The sequence below is a fragment of the Echeneis naucrates genome, chromosome 4 (assembly GCF_900963305.1).
Source record: "Echeneis naucrates chromosome 4, fEcheNa1.1, whole genome shotgun sequence".
Taxonomy (NCBI): Eukaryota; Metazoa; Chordata; class Actinopteri; order Carangiformes; family Echeneidae; genus Echeneis; species Echeneis naucrates.
Window position 1 is genome coordinate 12,320,013 of NC_042514.1, and position 20,730 is coordinate 12,340,742.

Consider the following 20,730-nt stretch of genomic DNA (forward strand, 5'->3'; position numbering starts at 1 on the left):
TAATGCTAATAATATTTATTTGGTTTAAATAATGGTGGTTGGCATAAGATGAAAGGTTCCTTTGAGATGGAATCTTGTATCCGGATGTCCAATCTTCCTAGGTCTATGTGTGGACAAGGGAGAGCAAGTAAGATGATGGGTACCCTGCGAAGATCATTGCTTCACCGGGGATGAGGTTATGATCAAAGAGATTCAGGTGCTTCAGATTTCTCTGAGCAAAACCTGGGAGATGCCCCAGGGCTGTTTCAACAACTTTGGTTTCCTCTCCCTCTGCCGGTGTAGAGGACTTATCAAACCAATAGCAGACACAGAGAGCAGAGGTGTGTTTTTTGTTTTCTGTTTGTTTGTTTTATGTCCTGGCTTCAGCCCTTTGCTGAAATGAGCAAAGCCGCAGGGACTCTTGGCAAAAGCTACAGGAAGCAAAATGTAGCTCAGCGATGAAGTTGCTGTATAATCAGCACTTTTGTGTTGATGCCAATCATTAATGTGCAGAACCACTGGCATGCGGGCTATATATATATATATATTTAAATAAGATGTTGGAAATGCATGAAGGTTATAATATCTATAATCTGTCAAATGACATGAAGGTTCTAATGTTTGGTCTATAATGGAACTGTTCATAGAGGCGTTGATTTGACGCTGCTATCATTCTGACAGTATTGTTGACATCCCCAAAAATAGTCATACAATTAAGTCTACTCAACTCAGAAGAACAAAATAATTTGAACTGAAACTGAAAATTATAAGCTTTATGATTTATTGCTGTGTTAATAATTTATTTAGTTATTATTATTATTTTTTGCCAAAGAGAATTACTAGAATACATTGTTTTGTACATTTGTTTCCAAATGTACCATCAACTATATGTGACGCAAATAAAAACTAAACAAAATACTTTTTTGTTTAGTTTGTGGCATGTACGCTTTGGGTTCATGGTTTTTGAATCTGCATAGTCTCTATGGACAGAAGGGGCCATGTCAGGCGGTGATGTGGTGAGCATCCTCAATGTTTCCTGGTTCCATATTTGTCAGTCCACTTTTAACTTTGTATTTCACCGTGTCATTAGACGTTGGCTGAATCATTCATCAAATATTAATTGCTATGTTTTCACATGTCATTCACATAGAAGTTGGACTTGTATTTGATATCATGGAGCCTCAAAGATAGGGTTTTCAGCAAAATGTCACAAGCTCTGGAGCAGCTGGGTGAGCCTAATGGAACAGGGTAACACATTCCCCAGTTGATCTTTTATGATCTTTTCCTCAGTTCCAAGATTGCCCTCTTGCTGTCAGCAAAATCTATAACCCTGGCCCCTCAAAGTAATATATTCGTCGTGTATATGAAAATTAATATCTCACAGGTATTGCTGTATAACATTTTATATAGGGTACTAGGGCCCCATAAGAGCCTTCTAGGATACAACAATTCAAGAGATCTCAATTTCAGAACACACACTTAAACACGACTTGGTTGTTAAAAAAAAGGAGGATCTTCTAACAAATCCTCAGCTCTCAGGGACTTTCCTGTTTACATCTCTATTCCCAGCACAAAAGGATTACAAACACCAGCTTTACCCAGTATAAAGAGATTGTAAAAAAAAAAAGAAAAAGAAAAAATGACAAGGTTGGCTGAGGAGGAGGTTAGAGGATGTCCCTATTGAGTTTGCATCTAAAAGGCAACAAGAGGTCAACAGCCAAAAGCATGAAGAACCACTGGGATGGTCAGCGTGGGGGGTCTGAGCTGATTACAGTCAGCCTAGCTAGGGCAGAATTGTGTTTGTGTGTGTTTGTGTGTGTGTGCTGGTTCTCAAGCATATTTTCCTCTATATTAAACTGGATTAGTTGTCTGCCCTGCATCCTTTATCGAGATAATACTTGAAGCTTTCTGGGATTTCATTGAATAGATCTGTGTGACTCTCACTAATCGTGTCGGGGTGCTGCATGTGTGTCTGCATGTGTGTCTGCATGTGTGTCTGCATGTGTGTCTGTATGTGTGTCTGGGAGCTTCCAGAAAAGGAACCAAAAAAAAAAAGATAGCACACATCAAAGGGATCTGGATGGTTGTGAGTGTTACTTGGATGTAATTGCTGTTTACTTCATCACATTATACAGTAGAGGTGCCTTATTAAGACGTTCTGCCTGTCATTAAAATTGCACTGTAGAGACCTTAAGGGGGCTACGACTCCATCAGAGGATTTTATCAAGGACATTTTATTCTGAATATGAGTTTTCAAAGAGCTGCTTGTTTATGACGAGTGAGGAAAGGTCCGTCTCTTTGTATTATTGAGATTAATGTATTTCTGGCACAGCATTTCATTTGAATATCAAGCAAAATTTTGGCCCTGTAGTATCTGCCACCTGGTTTTACTTCTTACTTTTTACAAGCATATGCGGAAATTTCAAATGTCTTCGCATTTTTGATGGAGAGATACCTTTTTAAATGGTGTTTCCATGTGACTCCATGTAGGATTTAGTTTGACTGATTTAGACAATGGTACATGCAACTATTGCATACTGTGCTGCACAGTCCCATTACAATGAGGCACTGGAGTCATTCGTGTTAGCGGTGAGTGAATTTCTTGTGTGACAACTCTATGCAGGTTTGGCGTTTATGTCAGTTTTACAATGTGGTTGATCATCCATGCTGTTACTATCATGGTCACGTTTTATAATGCCAGATCCATCCTCTCTTACTTATTACCTTCAGTCTGTTCACCCTGGTTTACTGGTCATTTAATTCAACCACTGAGATTATATCTGCCTCCGGGGCAGATCTGACTCCCAGTGATACTTGTAAAATTTAAATTGCTATCTTCAATGTAAGCAGTCATCAAAATGTGAGAATCCAAGGATTGAAAAAACCAAGTGTGCCCCATCACAATTAAAAGATAATAGAAAGTGAGAATTTATGTGCTGTTTCCATTGTGTGTTCTCCGAAAAGCATTAAAATGGAGGGCCCAGATGATCGCTTAGAACTGTAATGCCAGTGATGCCACTTCAAATCTGATCCTCTCAAACAGTGGCTCTTTTATTACTGCCAACCCTGTCAGGTTTGCTCGCCAGTTCACATTTCATGTGAATTTAAAAGAATACATTTGGCAGCTTGAGACTTAGTTCAGAAGGCAACAACTACTGCAGGTGCTTGACCAGAAAGTTATTTTCACATAATAGTTCATAATATTTTGGAAAACCAAAAAAACCAAAACACACATATATGCCAACCATCGTTTCTTAGACAGAATTTTCCAGTATTTTCATGTTGGTTTTGACTCGCATACCTTTGCAGGGTATTGGTTTGACGCCCAAAACATGAACAGGACTGAGTTTGTAAGTATACTGTAGGTGCAAGCCAGTTTGCCAGTGACTGATCTTTTGTACATGATCTCATTTTAGAAACGAGACGAGTTAAAAGAAAAAAGAAAAAAACATGCAAAAAATGTGTTAAGAGCTGGCTGAAGGGTTAATAGTTACTTCATCTGCTGGTGGGATGCAACATAGAAAAGGAAAGAAAAGGAAACAAATCCAAGCAGAGAATCTACATTACAGTGTTAATATCAAAGAATGTGGAAGACATGTAAATTTTAGACATCAAGCTGAAAAGGACAAAACATATCCAGCCAAAAAAGAGTTTACGAGTAAAGAGCAAAAAGAAAATGTCCATCACTTTCAAAAAAAGGACAAGAAATGTAAGAAAATCAAAGAAGATAAAAATTGGAGGAGAAAGGGTAAGTCTGGTTTCCCTTGTCATGCAAATCAGTTTGGCATCAGGGGAAAAAATACCTTCGTCGTCCGTGCGGTCATTATCACCTAAATCATCAGTGTGTTTCTTTGTAAGGGGACCTATGGGACCAAGAAGGAGAAGATGGAGGAAAACAGGGTGATCAAGAACACACACAGCTTTCAAAAGATGCTCTCAAAAGGTAAGAAAGTATGTCAATATTCAATATTTCTATAGCCCCATCGTTTTTCAAAAAAAATCTTCACACTGACAAGGAAACTCGTCAAACATTACCACAGTGTCCACTTAACATGTTTACTGTAGGGACTTCTTGTATATGAGTTCATTTAAGAAAGTTAAAGAGCAACAAGAAAAGAGGGGCTTTTAAAAAAAGATAGATGAAAAAAAAATATTAGTTCTCTGCTGAAAATGAAGATTTAACTGAGGATAAACCTCTTAGGATCAAAAGACATAAACCACTTTCAAATATTATATACCGTAGCATTAATTATACATAACAGAGACATTACGTCAGCAGTTGTAAATAATCACTGTAGCAGAGAACGAGGCAGATGCTGAAAAAAAAAAAAAGAAAAAGAAAAACAAAAACCCAAAAAGCTGCATTTTTCAGAGCAGAGCACAGAAGCATGGGACAAACTCCCCCCGTCATATCTTGTGTCAACTGTACATGCTTTACAGTTGCAACCTTCACTGAGAAATTAAAATGAATGAAAAGAAGGAAATGAAAAAGACATATAGGAGTAGCTTTTTTTTAGCCTCCTGATAGCTTTTGAGAAGATTAATGAATGTCCTTAGTTCTGTTGCTCTATTATCTTTTGGAAAAACCAAACTAGGTGTTAAGGCGAATGTAAAATTGCAGTCTCACCTCCTGATTGTTATTAACATGCACAAATGAGTGGAGTTGAGCTGATTGTTCACTGATCATCTGTATCTGTTAATCTTCAGCAAATATTGGATATCCAAAATGTCAAAGTATTTCTCGGAGCAAAACGGACCCAACTCCGGGCAGGTTCACAGGGTTTTGATTACCTGGTGGATTAGTTTGACAGGGGGAAGTGGTCACCTGCTTCTTCACTTAAAACAACAAATTGTCATTTTTCATACAAGTGCAGTGTAATTCACAGACACGGACCTGCTGTTCAAAACACAAGACAGACAGACACACACTCACCCATCCACAAAAAGACACAGAGACTGAGGTGCAGACAGATGCTGAATTGGAAAACATGCAGCTTTGAAGAAGAGAATGTGCATCAGCAGGGTATATGACACACAGAACAATTGTAAAGCATACTGGCTGTGCTTTAGCCTTCTCTCACTCACACTCACACACACACACACACACACACACACACACACACACACACACACACACACACACACACACACACACACACCTATGACTTCAAAGGACGTAAAAATGCATTCCTTACTGCCACTTGCCAAATCTAAACTAACCTCATCCTAACTGTGAAACACGTCTTCACATTGAAATGTATTTATTTGAGACTTGCCTCCTCTCCCCATAATGTATCTATGTGACATAGGTCCTCACAAAATAAATAATACCCGAACCACACACACACACACACACTGGGGTCAAAAAGTCTGAGATCACTTTTTGGTTCACAGTACATTCAAACTTTGTGATGTCGTGGGGCTTCAAATAGACATCTACTGACAAGAAGTGGTCCGATCCTTCCCAGCCTTCCACAGCCAAAAAAAAAAGACAATCCAGACAAGACCAAGGTTAATGGGCAGTTAAAGTTGAAAAAACGTGCTGTCTGAAAGGAGAAAAATTAAAACATCCAGTGACTATATTGCCTGAAAATATCTTTTTATGTATACAAATCGTTTGACACCTCTCATATTGACAGCTAATAATTCTATCATTCACTGTTCGGTGGATTATTTCAAGGCCAAACATCTCTCAAGTGATTTTTTTTACAGAGGAAACCGGCTACCAGCATATCCTTCTGTCCTACAGCAGTTTCCCAGCTCTCTTTGTGAATTTGACAAGCAATTTGAAAACCAGGAGCTGACTTGCGCTTTCCATGTGCCGAATAAGTGCTGAGACACAAGAATCACTTCTTTCGAAATGTGAAATGTCGAAACACGGGGCATCTGCCGTCTGGGGATGTGTTACCTGTTTACAGAATACACTGCATAGAGAGATCACTGTCAAAGACTCATGTTAGCCTTTTAGCATGCCCTGCATTGAGTGACAGAAGGCTGTGTGCTGATACTTAAATATATATTTCACGAGGCTGATTGACTTCCTGCTCTATCAGCTTTTAAACTGTCACATCCACAGCTTTTCTTGCCATAACATATGAAGCTTCGCTATTGTATCGCAATGTTACACTACACACAAGGTTGCGCTGCATTTGTTGCTAAAATAGCAACATTTTCTTGTTATGATGTTACTTTGTGATTTTGGGGATTTTTGGGATTGTTGATGACTTGCTTGTCTTGTTTAGTTTTTTTTTTTTTTGCTAGAATGTGACATAGTGGCAGGTAATATGGAAGTCAAAGAAATACTGGACTTTGTACTGGGCTTTTTTAACACATATTGTTGTAAAGAGTACAGGAATAATTAAATACCTCCTGATTGCTTATCCCATCTCATCCTTATTTTGCTTTTAAGGGTTTGGGGAATGTCATCTTTTCTTCCTCACAGTGGGGGAGACATTTGATGACAGATTGGACTATTTCAGATGTCTGAAATGTTTGTATACAGGCAGTTTATTTGTATGTTAAAAATAAGCCTCAAATAAAACATGTCAAAAGCCCAAATCACTGAACAACTTTCCATCATCCAGCAACAAGGAAATCCAAAAGTTTGAAAAGCTTTAAAGTGGCTGCAATGCGCTAAGACCATGAAAAACATGCAAACACTTCATAGAACTTACTGTTACATTAATGACCCACAAAGAAACATAAAGAAAGACTTTTCCAAATTTATTATTATTTTTATTTCATTTTTTTGTGATTTAAAAAAAAAAAACTCCCTGAAGACCTGCGAGGGAAATGTAATCCAAGAGAATGTGATGGATGTGTCTGCACATGCGCTATTACAGTGGCATGTTGTTTGACCGAGGGTTAGTGGGGATCAGAACAGACATGACAGCTGCATGACAGCCCTATCACACACACACACTACCAATTATGAATACACACACACGCAGAGAGAAAGAGACATCATTCAGGTGTCAATTGGAACTGCCTTCTGACAGGGAAACACCGACACTGACCTGCTCTCTTCTTTCTGTCACTGTGATATCTCAGCTGGCAACGGTTTCACTTTCATAACTATATTTTAATTCTATAAAACTATATACAACTAGAAATTATACCTACTTATATCCTTCCATTCCCTTTTCAATATATTTTTTAATTATTATTATTTTTTTTTTGGTGGGGGGGTTATTTTGATTTTCTATGGAAGGATTTGACCCACACGCCATTGTTCTTCCAATTATTCCAGGTAAGTAAACATTAAAACATTACCAACAGTATGTAGTCTCTTGCTGTGGGCTCAAGGAAAGAGTTTTTCAACTGCTTTCAATGGAATTGAATGGGCTGAATTCTTCTCATGTCATCTCTGTTTAAATATATGCTCTCTGTGTGCCAATGCCCGCCCTTGATCTCTCTCTGGCTGCCTGCTGACTGCTGGTTGATGACTTTGGGCAGTGTGGGTCACACCATCTGTTTCAGATGTTCAGGAGAAAGCTAATAGATGAGCATTGTTTTGTAAATTATCTTGTCAAAATCCTTTTACCAAGTGTATGTTTTTAAATTACTAAAAGCAAAATAATAAAGGGGGGAGGTGGCTTCTTTGCAGTTCTTTTTTTTTGTTCTTTTGATTCTCTGGCCTTTTTTCTTTATTGTCAACATCAAAAAAACTGAACAATTTCTACTGACTGCAGATGGAGAAAGGAGTTAGAGCCCAAATCAGAGGGAAGGAAAGAAGAGGCAACAGTTGGCAATAATTGAAATGGGATCATAACTGGTGTGTTATAGGTGAGCAGCTGTTCCTACTGCAATGTTATCCTATGTCAACTTTGATTAAGTGCACCCGTACAATCTAGTGCCACCCTGCGTCCTTACAAACCTCATAATGCTAGTGCTGGACACGCTTCCAGCCTCATAGTGCTGGAAGCATGTAACATTGCCTAAATTATTACTGAGGCCATAAACGTGATCTTGTAATGAGTCATACTGTTTTCATTTCAAGAAGCAGAAATGAAAATAAGGACACCTGAAATAGTACTAAATCTATCACTGGGCAGGTGAAATGTTTGCACATATTCATAATGAGTGCAAACTAGCCATTAGCCTCACCTTGGTTTGCTCCTCAAAATAAATTTGGCTTTACTTGGTTTAGAACCTGCCATCTCTGTCCATCTCTTCGGCCTACCCTCATACCTCCCTCCTTATCCCAACGCCATCGATTGGTGACCGAAGAGTTTCGGTGTCTCTGACACACGGCATCAATTCAGAGCTCAAAAAACAAGTAGAAAAGTATGGCTAACACACACACACACACACACAACCCTCGGGCTTTGCCCCTTTTCCTAGATGAGGTCATTATTGCAACGAGGGTCCATGCATCGATCGCACATCCAACACTAGCTATCCATACATACATACTGCTCTCTGTATGCACCAGTAAGATCTGCGGCAGCACAGTAACACAGCAGCTTAATCAATCACCAATGGACATTAAAATACGGGATCTAACACAGCACACAGCTCAATGAGCCAAACAGGTAATCTACTACTGACCTTGGATAAAATCCCAACAGGCTGTAAACTATAAATACAAAATCTATTCCCCAAGATAAACCTGTGCATCTAATGCACTTCAACAAACTGATGAGAGGAATTAACAAAGACTGTGAGTGATGCTTCAGAAGACTGGAACTGTGTTTTAGGGGAATGAGATGATGACATAAAAAAAAAAAAGCCTGAAAGATGTGTAAGTGATGTGTGGCCACAGATGTCCATCCCTCATGTTGGATCTGTGGCATTAAAGCAAATGGGAAAAAGAATATTACTCCACATATGCACCGGGGGACTCTTTTTTTTTTTTTTTTTTACTTCTGTCTTTTGCAGTTTCACTCGCTCTCCTCACAATGCAATAAACTCTATGGATCTATATGGCTATAACTGATTTGAAAGAGTTAAATTCACGAGTGCCTCGTGGTCATCATGCCCTTAAGAAATAAATATTATTTTCTCTTATATGGCTTTATGATGTTGAAGGGATGGCTGTGATGATTTGTGATGTCCTTCACTAGGCCAGAGTCACTGTGGGTGGTTATCGTAAAGGCTGGAGGTAAATATGCTAGAATGATTGTTGTTAGAGATAACTGTGCAGTACTGCAGGCCCAAGGTAATTCTATAAAGAATAAATTAATAGATAAAAGACTAAAATAACTAAACCAAAAAAAAAAAAAAAAGGCATGGCATATGAACAATAGAGAGAAAATTACTGAAAGGAGTCTAGACCCAAGAAACTTGGTGACTAATTTCCCAGCAGAAAAGGAAGAAGTGGAATAATGGGAGAAGAGGCAGAATGACCATAATGCCAAGGAACCTCTTGAAGAGTATTCTCGAAATGAATGATTTATATGACGCGTTTTCTCTACATCCAAGAGAAAGATAAGACATTCAATGGTGGACACATTTACGAGTCATTATGTGTAGAATGAGAAAATGGAGCAAAAAAAACATTCCCTTTTAATCTTACTTATTGATATATTTAAGATGAAGGAGCAAAATTTCCCCTTTTCTGCATTTTATTAGTTTGTTGGGGTTTTGTTTATTTGTAGGATACATATGCATTTATTATCACATTCCAACTTTGAATATGGGCTGATTTTTTTTCTCATACATGAATAAAATGTAGGGCAAACCCACTGTTCTTTCTGTATCCATTTTCCTTTTTTAACTCATTTCAGTCGTAATAAATGATGATTATCGTTTTTGCTTATTTTAACTTTTACTCATTTTTGCTTATTACCCTTCGTATATTCTATCTGAATTATAGTTTTACAGGCAGTTTTTTGTGTATTATATAGTCTCCAACCGCTCTAGCAAAAGGTATTGCACAAAAATTAAGAGTATATTGTTAAAGTAAGTTGTTAAATAATTTGAATCATGACCTGATAACAAAACCAAAGTATTCAAAGACAGCATCTCCTAAGATAAGAAATAAGAAATCAGAAATAAAAGTTTGAAGCAGAATCTTAAAATGCCCTACAGTGACCAGCTAAGTCAGCTATAACACATTTCAGACCTAAAAGCTTGCCCTCTCTCCAATGTCCCTCTTACCTTGTCTCATGTCCACACAACGCTACTTTTTTCTACGTCTGCCTGCCAGCAATTTGGTCTTCTCTCACTTACTTTTCTCTTCCTCCCCATCCCTTGTACTCATTATTTTATTCTTGCATTCCTCCAGTGTTCTGTCTGCTGACGAGACAAACACCCACACTGTTGGTGAGTCACTTCCAAGCAGCCTGGGAGGGGAGAGCATGAGCAAAGCTGTGTGACTAGTGTGCAAACAAGCAAGAAAAAAGAGAGTTTGGGGAAAAAAAGAGATAAAAAAAAAAAAAAAGGGGGGGGGGGGGGGCTGTTTGACTTCTTTTTCAGAGGCAGACATCAACCACGAAAGCTTGAAGCATTAGGAGTTAACATTGTGGGTCAAAGACGTGTTTTCTGTTCAGAAGTGTTTCTGGTTTATGATGAGAGTTGCTGCAGGTCTTGCAGGTGTAGGCTTATTAGGTAAGACGGCCTCCAAAGTAGAACGTGAGTGTGTTGGGCGGCACATCATGTATCGTTATACTGTTATTTGATTTAAAGCAATTACTCCCAGTTACGGAGCATTTCCTCTCTCCATGTGGATTATTGACTTATCTGAAAAGCCAGCAAAGATGCGGCATAGTGGTGCAGTGGTAATTTTCACACTTGCCTGGCTTTCTGGGTTTAGGTGGCGAGTGCCTGTCCAGCCAGGAGGTTAACCGATAACTCTGCATTGCCAATTTAAAGTTGTTGGAGAAGGCTGTCATGATCATGATGCAAAAGAAGCCCTGACAGCTTGGAACTGTTCATTCTCACTTCTCTAAAAACTTGATCAATCCATTTAAGTATTCAAATATTTTCATTGGTTGACTGTTTTTCAAGCAGCCCAGTTGTTGGGATGCGTCACTGAAGCATGACTAAAAGCGAATCTGTTCAAATGGTCTGTCTTCATAGCCGCTCATTGGACAGGAGGAGCCGAAGTTCACCTTCCAGCATTAGACCTTTTGGAAAAATTTAAAGTAAGGAAAAAAAATAAATAAATAAATAAATAAATAAATAAAAAATACTGGCATTGGGGGATTGAGCCCTGACCAAAGCAGCCAAACAGTCACTGACCAGTCTCTCCAAATATATCCAAGGATAATTCAAGATTGTGTGTCTAAATAGACAAGTGCTTTTTTTTTCTTCTTCTTCTTTTAGCAAACTGACTCATCTTTGACCAACTCTGTAAGCTAATAGGCCGGCGGACAGTCCATTTATCATTCAAGCTGTTTTGAGTCAAGTCTTCTCTCCTTATGCACTGAGACTTGTCTGCCCTGCTCTTTGTTCACCCACAGCTCTGTGAAATAAGGCATGACAGGAACTACAGAGGTTTTAAACCCAAGTTTGTGACCTTACTTACACAAGAAAGAAATATGGATTTTGACTTCAGGCTCTGAGGCAAGTCTCAGCAGAAAATATATTTGCGTCGCGCTGCATGAGGACTGGCTCCAGCGATAAATGGCATTGGATTTATTTAATTTGAAGTAGTAAAGTAAACATGCATGTCACAACTTTTCTATAATTTTTTTTCGTTGTTGTTTTTTAAATTTCTAAATGGAGCACAAATGTAAAAAATTCTATTTATTTCAAGTATAAATTTATTCAGGCAGATATTTGATGTCTTTAAAATTCTCACTGTGATGACGTATATTAACAAGTTTATAATTTTGGCTAATACTGAAGCAAAGCAGTGGACAAAACAGAACCAATGAAGAAAATGTTTTTACTGGAGATGTTTTAAACCTAACCTTTTTTTATTGCTTCGTTTGTTGTTTTGTTTGTTAAACAACGAAAACTGATGATTTTCATGTAAAACTAACAAAAAGATGAGGACTTCATTAGAAAAAAAGGTTACAAGGATATGGATATCATATGAGCAATATGATATCTGAGCTGCTTTGCGTTCAGCTCGAGTCTCTTGAAAATCCCCAGTAGACACAACTCTGTCATTAACCACTTTTTATTTCTATTTCCAAGCCAATATTTTGAAGTTCGGTTTCCTTTAATAGAAACACTGCAAAAACAGTTACATATAAAGGTGAAATAGGATGAGAGTTAGAGCAAACACACACATACACACATCCAATGTGCCTCAGCTTGTTGTACTACCAACAACAGCTAGAAGCCACATTTTAGTGAAAATCAGCACCTTCTCAAATGCTTGCCCCCTGTCGTGTGAGCGTGACGTAAAGGAGATCTTAAAAAAGGAGCCCTTCTTGGCTTCATGGTAACAAAACCAATTAGTGTAAAAGCCACGTACGTACAGCTGCATGGGAATGAATCCGAGCTCATTTTATGCCGTCATAACGCTCTCTCTTCTTTTACTTAACTGCCTCCACAGCACAACATTGATGGAAGTAGTAAAACATTTAAATGGGGACAGACCACCCTGCTCTCATTTCAGGTGTCTTTAAAGGGGAATGTGACTCAAAGCAAAAGGAATGAATCAGTTTTGAGAATTGAATCATATTTTTGATTATTAATTGTTTTCTTTAATTTTTGATGATTAATAATAAAAAAAAAAGAAAAATTTAAAAAACAACAACAGCAAAACCTTCATCTTCACTTCACGCATGTACTTTTACTTTTGCTGTTTTGCCTGTATGTGTCACCTTGATAAAAAACATGCGCTGTTACACACATGCACATGTCATGTGCATAACAGAATGTGTCAAAGTCAGCGTGACTGGGTGACAAAAAAAACTAACAGTCTTGGAACTGTCATACATGTTAAATGCCATTAAATGTCAGAAACATGGTTCACGTTCAGGTTCATATGAGTGTGTGCATGCTTGTGTTCATTATGTGTCACTGCTGCTGCTTTGCCTGTTTGATTGGAGAAGGTCTCTGGGGTGAAATCTGCAAAGGAGCTGAATAGGCCCAGAAAAACTGTTAGCGGAAAGACAGGCCTACTGTGTGGTGTCGACAAACATGCGGATTTATTAACACAACCAGACCAGTGAAAACTGGAGTACTAGTTTACTGAGCCAAACCATACGTCACCACACTGACCAGAATACGCACAAATACAGACAAACCGGGGTGTCCCTGCTGGATAAGTACTCCCCAGTTAAGTGGTATTTGTTCCGACAGGTAACCTAATACAGAAAACACACACCTGTGAAATGTTTGCCTTAGTAAGTCATAATGAGATAAAAGTTGTGTTAGCATGAATGCTCATGGTCACATAATGGTAATCACCAGTCAGTCATTGTCACACCTTTAAATGTCAGATTACACTACTTAAAGCTTGATAAGTAATTCTTTAAAACATACAAAAATGTAAATTGTAATTTATGTAATTTATGCCATGCTTTCAGTGGCTGGGAACATTTCCTTCTTTTTTTTTTTTTTTTCAACACTACAACCTTTCCATAACTATTGCGCTTTAAAATAACATTATTTTCAAAGATGTGAAAAATTCACTGTCAGCTGAGACAAAAGAATACATCTTAAAAAAATAAATAAAATTTCAAGATTCTTCAATTTTGGTCTGCTGCGATGAAAGAACCGAAGGCAGTAATTTTGTACTGTGATTTTATGTTGGTGTCATCAGAGTAATTTGAAAGCTCCTGAAATCTGGCTTCAGAGTAGATGGATTAAACTCCGAGCTGCTTTATGGTGAGTGACCGCTATGGCAGCTAGAAGGGGACGCGGGGGTGGGCTTTTACAGAGAAGCTGATATTTCCAGGAACTGTGATTAAAGCAATGCAGCACAGACCCTAACCCTGGGGGGTAATTTATTCCACGTAATTCACTTACATATTGTATAAAAGAGAGGAAATCGGCTCCGTTATATGGTGTTTATAAAAGGGGTCTGCGACATCTCAACAACATTTGCAACCCCCTGCACCAACCCTGTCTTCAGGCAAAGTTCTAGCTCTAAAATTAGCCTCGTCTCAAAAAGGTCAAGTGCGTCTAATTAGCTCTGTGAGGTGAGGTGACTCTAACACAACAACATGACTCCATGGTGCTAATTGCCACTGGCAAATAAAGAGATGCCATATTGACAACTGGAGAGTTAAGGAGACATGCTGCTATTGGCATCACAGTTGACTATCTTTCTGCAGAGCTCTCTACCTGTTCCAGTTATTGACTTAGCATATTCTCCATCCGTGATTCCTCCCGCTTATACATCATTACCAGCAGCGATCAATCACTGATTATTAAATGAAATGTCCATTAAGGCTGAGGGGTATTTCCATACCTGGCACCTGGCCAGTGGCCGATGCTGAGGAGAGCGGCGGCAGCAGCACAGAGTGAAGTGAGGCTAAGTCACACCGTTTCACTATGCCGTTTCTTATGCAGCCACCCAGTTGGGAGGCTGAATCTGTTTTTCCTCATTTTTGAAAACACAAATTGCTTCAAATTTCTTTGACTTGACAAGGAACCAGCATGTAAGCTAGAGGACCACAGGAAAACAAACACACACATATAATGTAACATGCACATTCACCGACACATACATACACACAATGATGCTGTCACATTTTCTCCTCTGATGTCTCTATTATTCTCACTGGCATCACTTCACTCTTCTAATCCAGTCCTTTCCAATTTCTCTGTAACATAATCCCTATCTTTCAATGAGTCACAAAAAACATATTTCACTTGGTTAAAAAAAAAAAAAAAAGTCAATCACATTTCTTGACATCCTCTTTCTTCACTCAGTATTCCATTCTTCTAAAAACCCCCACTTCATTTATCAAGGACAACTGATGAAGACTCCTTATGTAGAGGTGTTAAATTAACTGCATCAAGCAGAATTAATGCCAAAAAGGTGTGCAGTGGCTCCATATCTAGGCAGACAGGTAACTCAGAACTATTAGACATTAGCAGCAGATCCTTTAAGTCCTGCTAGTTTGGAGGTACGGCCTCCATTGATCTAACTTGTCTGTCCCCCAGATGCTGAATTGCATTGGATTTGGGGAATTCAGAGGCCAAGTCCACACCTTGAACTTATTGGTATGTTCTTCAAACGATTTCCAAACTGTTTTTGCAGTGTGGCAGGGACCATTATCCTGCTGAAGGAGGCCACTACAGCACAGTTTGGGCAGATGGTATGTGCATCATCCATATGAATGGCAGGAGCCAAAGTTTCCATAAAGATCATTGCATAAAGCGTCACACTGCCTTCTCCCCATAATGCATCCTAATGTCATGCCTGCCACACACTTTGCCAGCCACATGATGTAAAAGAAAACATGATCCATCAGATCTGGTCTACTTGTTATGTTGCCGATGTGCCCACTGTAGGACATTTGGGTGCCCTTTTTGTTGTGGATGGAAGTCAGCGCAGGCAACCTCACCGGTCTGTGGCTTTACAGCTCCATATTAAACAACCTGCGATGCACTGCGTCTTCTGACATCTTTCTATCAGAACCACCATTATCACCTTTTTCAGTAATTTCAGCCTCAGTAGCTCTTCTGTTGGACATGGCCAGCCTTTGCTCCACACACAATCGATGAGCCTTGGTTACTCACCAGTTCACCATTTTCCCCTCCTTGTACTTTTGGTGGCTATGGACAACTGCAGACAGGGAGATGCTTCAACCTGGTCGTCTAGCTATTACAGCTCGACCATTGTCAGAGCTGCTCACATATTTCCTGCTTCCAACACAGAGCAAAATATTCACTTGCTGCCTAATAATAGTAGTAATACAATACACATTATTCACTTCAGTTGTCAGGGGTCCTAATGCTATGGCTAATCGATATTATGACCTAATGATGGTTTATGTTGTGGTGGATCTGCTTTGCTTTCATAGAGCACACCAACTACAGCTGACACTGGCCTGAATAAAGCAGATCAAAAGGGCAAAGTCAGCACTTGTTTGAGCTTCACCAGGTAGGTCTGGTGGTACTGTACGGAGACTGATTGGAAAATAAAATTATGCAGTGGATGTATTAAGCATTTGAAAGGACAACAGCTACATTCATTTTTCATAAAGAGGAGAGCCTTCCCTGTTGCACTGTGTTGAACGGTCTATTTTACAACCCAGTTGGTCTGAATATTACCATCTAAAGCTAGGCAATGTGTGAAATGTAAAGGATAAAAAAAAGGAGGGAATGTGAGGACTGCTGAAGAAATAGACGCAGAAATGGGCTGAGTGAAGTGTAAAATAGATTTGAGGGAGAAATGATGCACCAACTGTGGCCTGTTCACAGTGTGGGGAATAAGAAACAGATTACACAATGCAGAAGTAAACATCTGATCAAACACCCTAGTGAGGAGCTGACATACACATAAGCAATTACATTACATAACCCATTAGTGCTCTATTGTTTATTAATCGGGCTGCATTTTTGAATTCATAAAAACCTAATGCATGTGAGCAGGTGATTGTCATTTCTCTGCAGCTATGACTAAACGATGACTAACGGTATTTACTCTCACTCTTATAAAATATAAAATTATACTCATTTATTAATCATCAGCACAACTCTGAGGGATGCTGTTATGTATTCTTTTTGTGTGTTGGATGGAGCGCTTCACTCAGCTGTGCTGTTTCTGTGTCAGAAAGCAGAGAAGAGATTCAGGGGGGATTAGAGCTGGGACTTGCTGTCATCTGAAACACTGACATTTAAAAACCCCCTCCTTTCGTCACGTCTCGGTCACATGATGTCTTCATGTTTTTTTCCCCTCATCTCCTCTCCGTTTTCGCTCCTTCTCTCTTCAGTGACTTGCCTTTGGAGGATGTGTGTTTGTCCTTCTCCTAGCCAGAGCCACGTTGATGGGATTCTTTGTCAAAAACAAAAACAAAAAAAAGTTTTTGTTTTTTGTTTTTGACAATGAAAAGTTTTCATGAAACTGTTCAATACAGTGTGTGTTTGTGTCCGGCTTTCATCTTCTGAGACTGTCAAGTATTATCTGACCTGGTTTAGGTGGAGTTACAGCAAGTAATGCTGGGGAAGGGCTACAATTCAAGACTTCTGTTGTCATGGTTACAAAATTAAAACATCTCTCTTTGTTAAATATGAAACTAGATGTCTTTTTGTGAAACTGTTCGTCCAACCCAGAGTATATGATGTACCTCCACACTGATGATTTGATGTGATGACTGAGAGCATCTCATGATACTATTTCTTCTCTAATTTTAGAAATACATGCATCACAAATCATATTGCACCAGAAGGGCCACAACTCCACTCAAATTAAAGCATTTTAACTATGTTTAACGATGACTATGTGTGCAAATGCCGCGATGCAGGTGTGCGCATGTGTGAATCAAGCTCCATCCCAATCAGCTTTGGCTTGATGTCTGCTCCTCTGGGAGCACTCCAGCTGATGTGAAAGGGGAGGGAAATGCCAGAGAGACCGTGGCCCAGAACAGGGCCTCCTCACTGGGGGAGAGGCACGTTCAAAGGGCTCGCTCAGCCCCAACGGGACCGGCAAACACTGCTCATTTTGCTACTGCAATTCTATTTTCACATCATTTCAATTTCAAAGAGCCCTCTGGCTATATTAGCATTTGGCTCGGATAAAAGGAGAGTTAGCAAAGAAGTGGAAGGAGAAAGAAGGGAGGGTTGGGATGAAGACAAAAGACAAGCATTGACTTCATGTGTTGATGCTGCCTCTTCTTTTTTTGTATTTTACTGTGTCATGCTGGTTTTTTACTTCAGCATCTTCTGTCATCAGCATTTACTAACAAGTACACTCCCATCAAATGTCATATGAATAATATGTCAATTTCCTGAAGGTTTTTCTCCAACTCATCTCTAACCCTCCCTGTAATTCTGACCAAAACGGTGCAGATGTCACAGAAGCAACTTGACATGCATAGAAATGCCAGATGAAATGTCACAAAGTAGTAGTAGCTATTTACAGCCCCTAGAGAAAATATTCTGTAACCTGTTTTCCAGCTTTTTTTTTGTGTGTATATATTTTTTTTCTTTTTTTTGTGCAGTCACTCTGATGTAAACATTCCCGAGGTACTTGCTTTCCTTTTCAGGGAACCAATGAGATGGAAGACGGTCTGTTACCTTGGAAATCAAGAAAATGGAGTAGAGGCTTGCATTGTCCATTTCTGTCTATTTTGAATGTGATGATATTTTCTGTAGAAACTAGAAAGAGAAAAGCCAGAGCAGATCAGTGGGACACTCAACGGCAGTACAGACACTCCCAAACTTAGGAAAGAGTTACCTTCCGAACGGCTATTCGTATCCTGAATTGTTCGTAACAGAGCATGTCTTAGCGCTAACATAAGTACAAAGAACTGTGATGCTGTGGTGCTGCACGGTATGGGTAGCAGAGAAATTTGTACCAGGCAGAAGAGGCGTGCAGAACAAAATGTGATCGGTCGGCAGGGAGCGTGCTCCAAAAAGTATTTTAACTTGTGGCTCTCTCTGTACATAGCTCTGAATGTTTGTAAAACAAATGCTTGGAAGTAGAGTAGTGAATGTAGTGCTATATTAACATATTGTTGTCGGAGAGAGGCAAATCCAAATGCAGTGCTCCGCTCTGCAAGGTGTTTCCCTGCGTCCTCCCACCACTTGACTGTTGGAAAAAAAAAAATGTGGTCCTGCGAAAGGCAGGCCAACAACTGCTTGACTTTTTAAACCTTGTGATAACACTCAACAACCTCTGCAAAAAGAGATTAAAGTGCCTCTACCCTCCAATTTCCACCACCAAACGTGTCTTTAGACAAAATGGCACTTAAGCAAAAGTGTTGAGGTCAATACAAGATCTAGAAGATGAAGAAAACCAGAAATGAAACTCCTGATCTGCTAGATGGAAAGGCAAAGCAAAGGTCCAGAAGAAGTGGCGGGGCACTGCCTCACCTTTTCAGTGCTTGATGACAAACCATTGAATCTGATATTAAAACACTGCCAATTGATATTAAAATGCACAATATATTGTCAACACTATCGTAGATTCCATTGATTTATATGACCGTAGATCATATTATCATTGTGTCACGGACACCAACATCACATGTCACTTTTCCATCACTGCCACTGCCTGCCAACCTGTCCAGGTCCACTCAGCTGCATCACTGTATTAATGCTTCTCATACACACTCACGTTAGCCACACAAACTCCACTTAATCTAATATAATCTAAACACCCACATCTCTGTAGCTGCTTCAGGTTATTGTCTGTAGGTTTTTCCATTATTTAGACTTCTCTCATTTAGCTTCAATGCTACCGTTTATCTTGTACGTTTTTTTGTTAGTTTTAGTTCTTTTGTTTTTTCATTGGTGATATGGGAACAGATATAATTCTTGTGTGGCAGCTAATAGCACAGAAAGACATTATGCAGACAATGAGAAGAATGGATTCCATTAAGTATTTTGGAAGAGTTAAATGTGTTTTTGTTTTTTTTCTCCCAACAAATGTAGTGATTTCGGTCCAAGAGCTTGATTGTACTTTCATCTGTTCACGAACACAAACTTTTCGGGGCTCAGACCTTAGTGATGTGGTTGTATGAGAGCATTCCATCTGATTACTCTTGTGAAAAGCAGATGGCTATTCAGCAAAGGAGTACAACCTAAAGAGGAGTTTCAAATCCATAAACATTGACTCAGGAATGTGCCAACTCTACAAATGAAAAGGTTCCAGCCAAAAACGTAGGAACTTCAATGTCACTGAAGTACAAGGACAAAAAGACAACAAACAGGTATAAAGTGCACATCTCTTCTACAGTTGAATCATGCTACTGTCTCACCAGAAGAGAAAGGCAGCACCTTTAGGCAACACTCAGTGTTTCACAAATGTACGATCTCTACAGACTTAAATGCAGCGAATGGAATGGAACCGCTGAGAGAGCCTCATTATTGACTCACATTTAACACGGAATTCAACCTCAGCTGTCATTCCTGTAAAAAAAAAAAAAAATACAAATGCCAGTGTGATCATTGTGAAGCATGCGAGACTGCTGTAAAGCAAAACTTGCTAAACCAAGATGATAAAGACACAAAAAAAAAAAAAAAAAAGTGGCTGACAAGGCAGAAACGCTTCAAGAACACCAAAAACGAAAGAATATAGAAATGCCAACAGTCTTTTTTAGAGCTTAAAGAGCTCTTTTATTCTTCAAAGAAAACCCAACTTGTCATGATGCTGCAAACAATTTAACATTTTGGAAACATATATACATATACAGGGCTATTCTGCATTGTGGACAGAGGCGAATTCAGTGAGGGGAGCAAATGAAATGAAAATACAAGACCAGGTTGTGCATGATTATTCAGATGCTGCTGAGATAGTAATATGGTGTGACAGTTGTGTCCCACAGAACAGAAACTGTGCAATATCTTTCACTATGGTGAACTTATTGAAAAAAATCCTCAAAGGAAATAAAAAGGAAAAAAAAAAAAAGACTACTTTAACGTAATCTGCTCAAGGCCACTCCACAGTACAAGAAGTTGGTAGATAGTCATATTGAAAACAACAGCATCTGGACTCACTAGTCTTTCTTGTGTCTTTTGTCAACCTGTATAAGTTCATATGGATGAAAGGGATGTTCGTTGATTGTCTCTACACCCTAACTTTATCAAATAACCTTTTGTGAAGGTGGAGCCAAACAAACACAGATGAGGCCTGGAAGTTACATCCATCTTAACCAAATCAAGACTACGCTCCCTAATCAAGGCATCATCTGCTCAGGTGTGATGGCCCACCTGCTGAGTTTAGGCTGTTAA

General features: G+C 39.1%; 1 protein-coding gene across 6 annotated transcripts in view; it reads right to left on the bottom strand.

Moving 5' to 3' along the window:
- Nucleotides 1-20,730, bottom strand: part of nlgn1 (neuroligin 1) — a 239,751-nt gene that overhangs the window by 157,228 nt on the left and 61,793 nt on the right. For 2 of the 6 annotated variants that reach the window (XM_029499462.1, XM_029499463.1), the window contains one exon: nt 3,783-3,842. The exons of 3 other annotated variants lie outside the window; for them this stretch is intronic. In XM_029499462.1, the coding sequence (XP_029355322.1) occupies nt 3,783-3,842 (60 nt within the window). Of the gene's footprint in view, nt 1-3,782; nt 3,843-11,033; nt 11,049-20,730 lie in introns of all 6 variants that reach the window. One more of the 6 variants, XM_029499466.1, reaches the window with a different exon arrangement.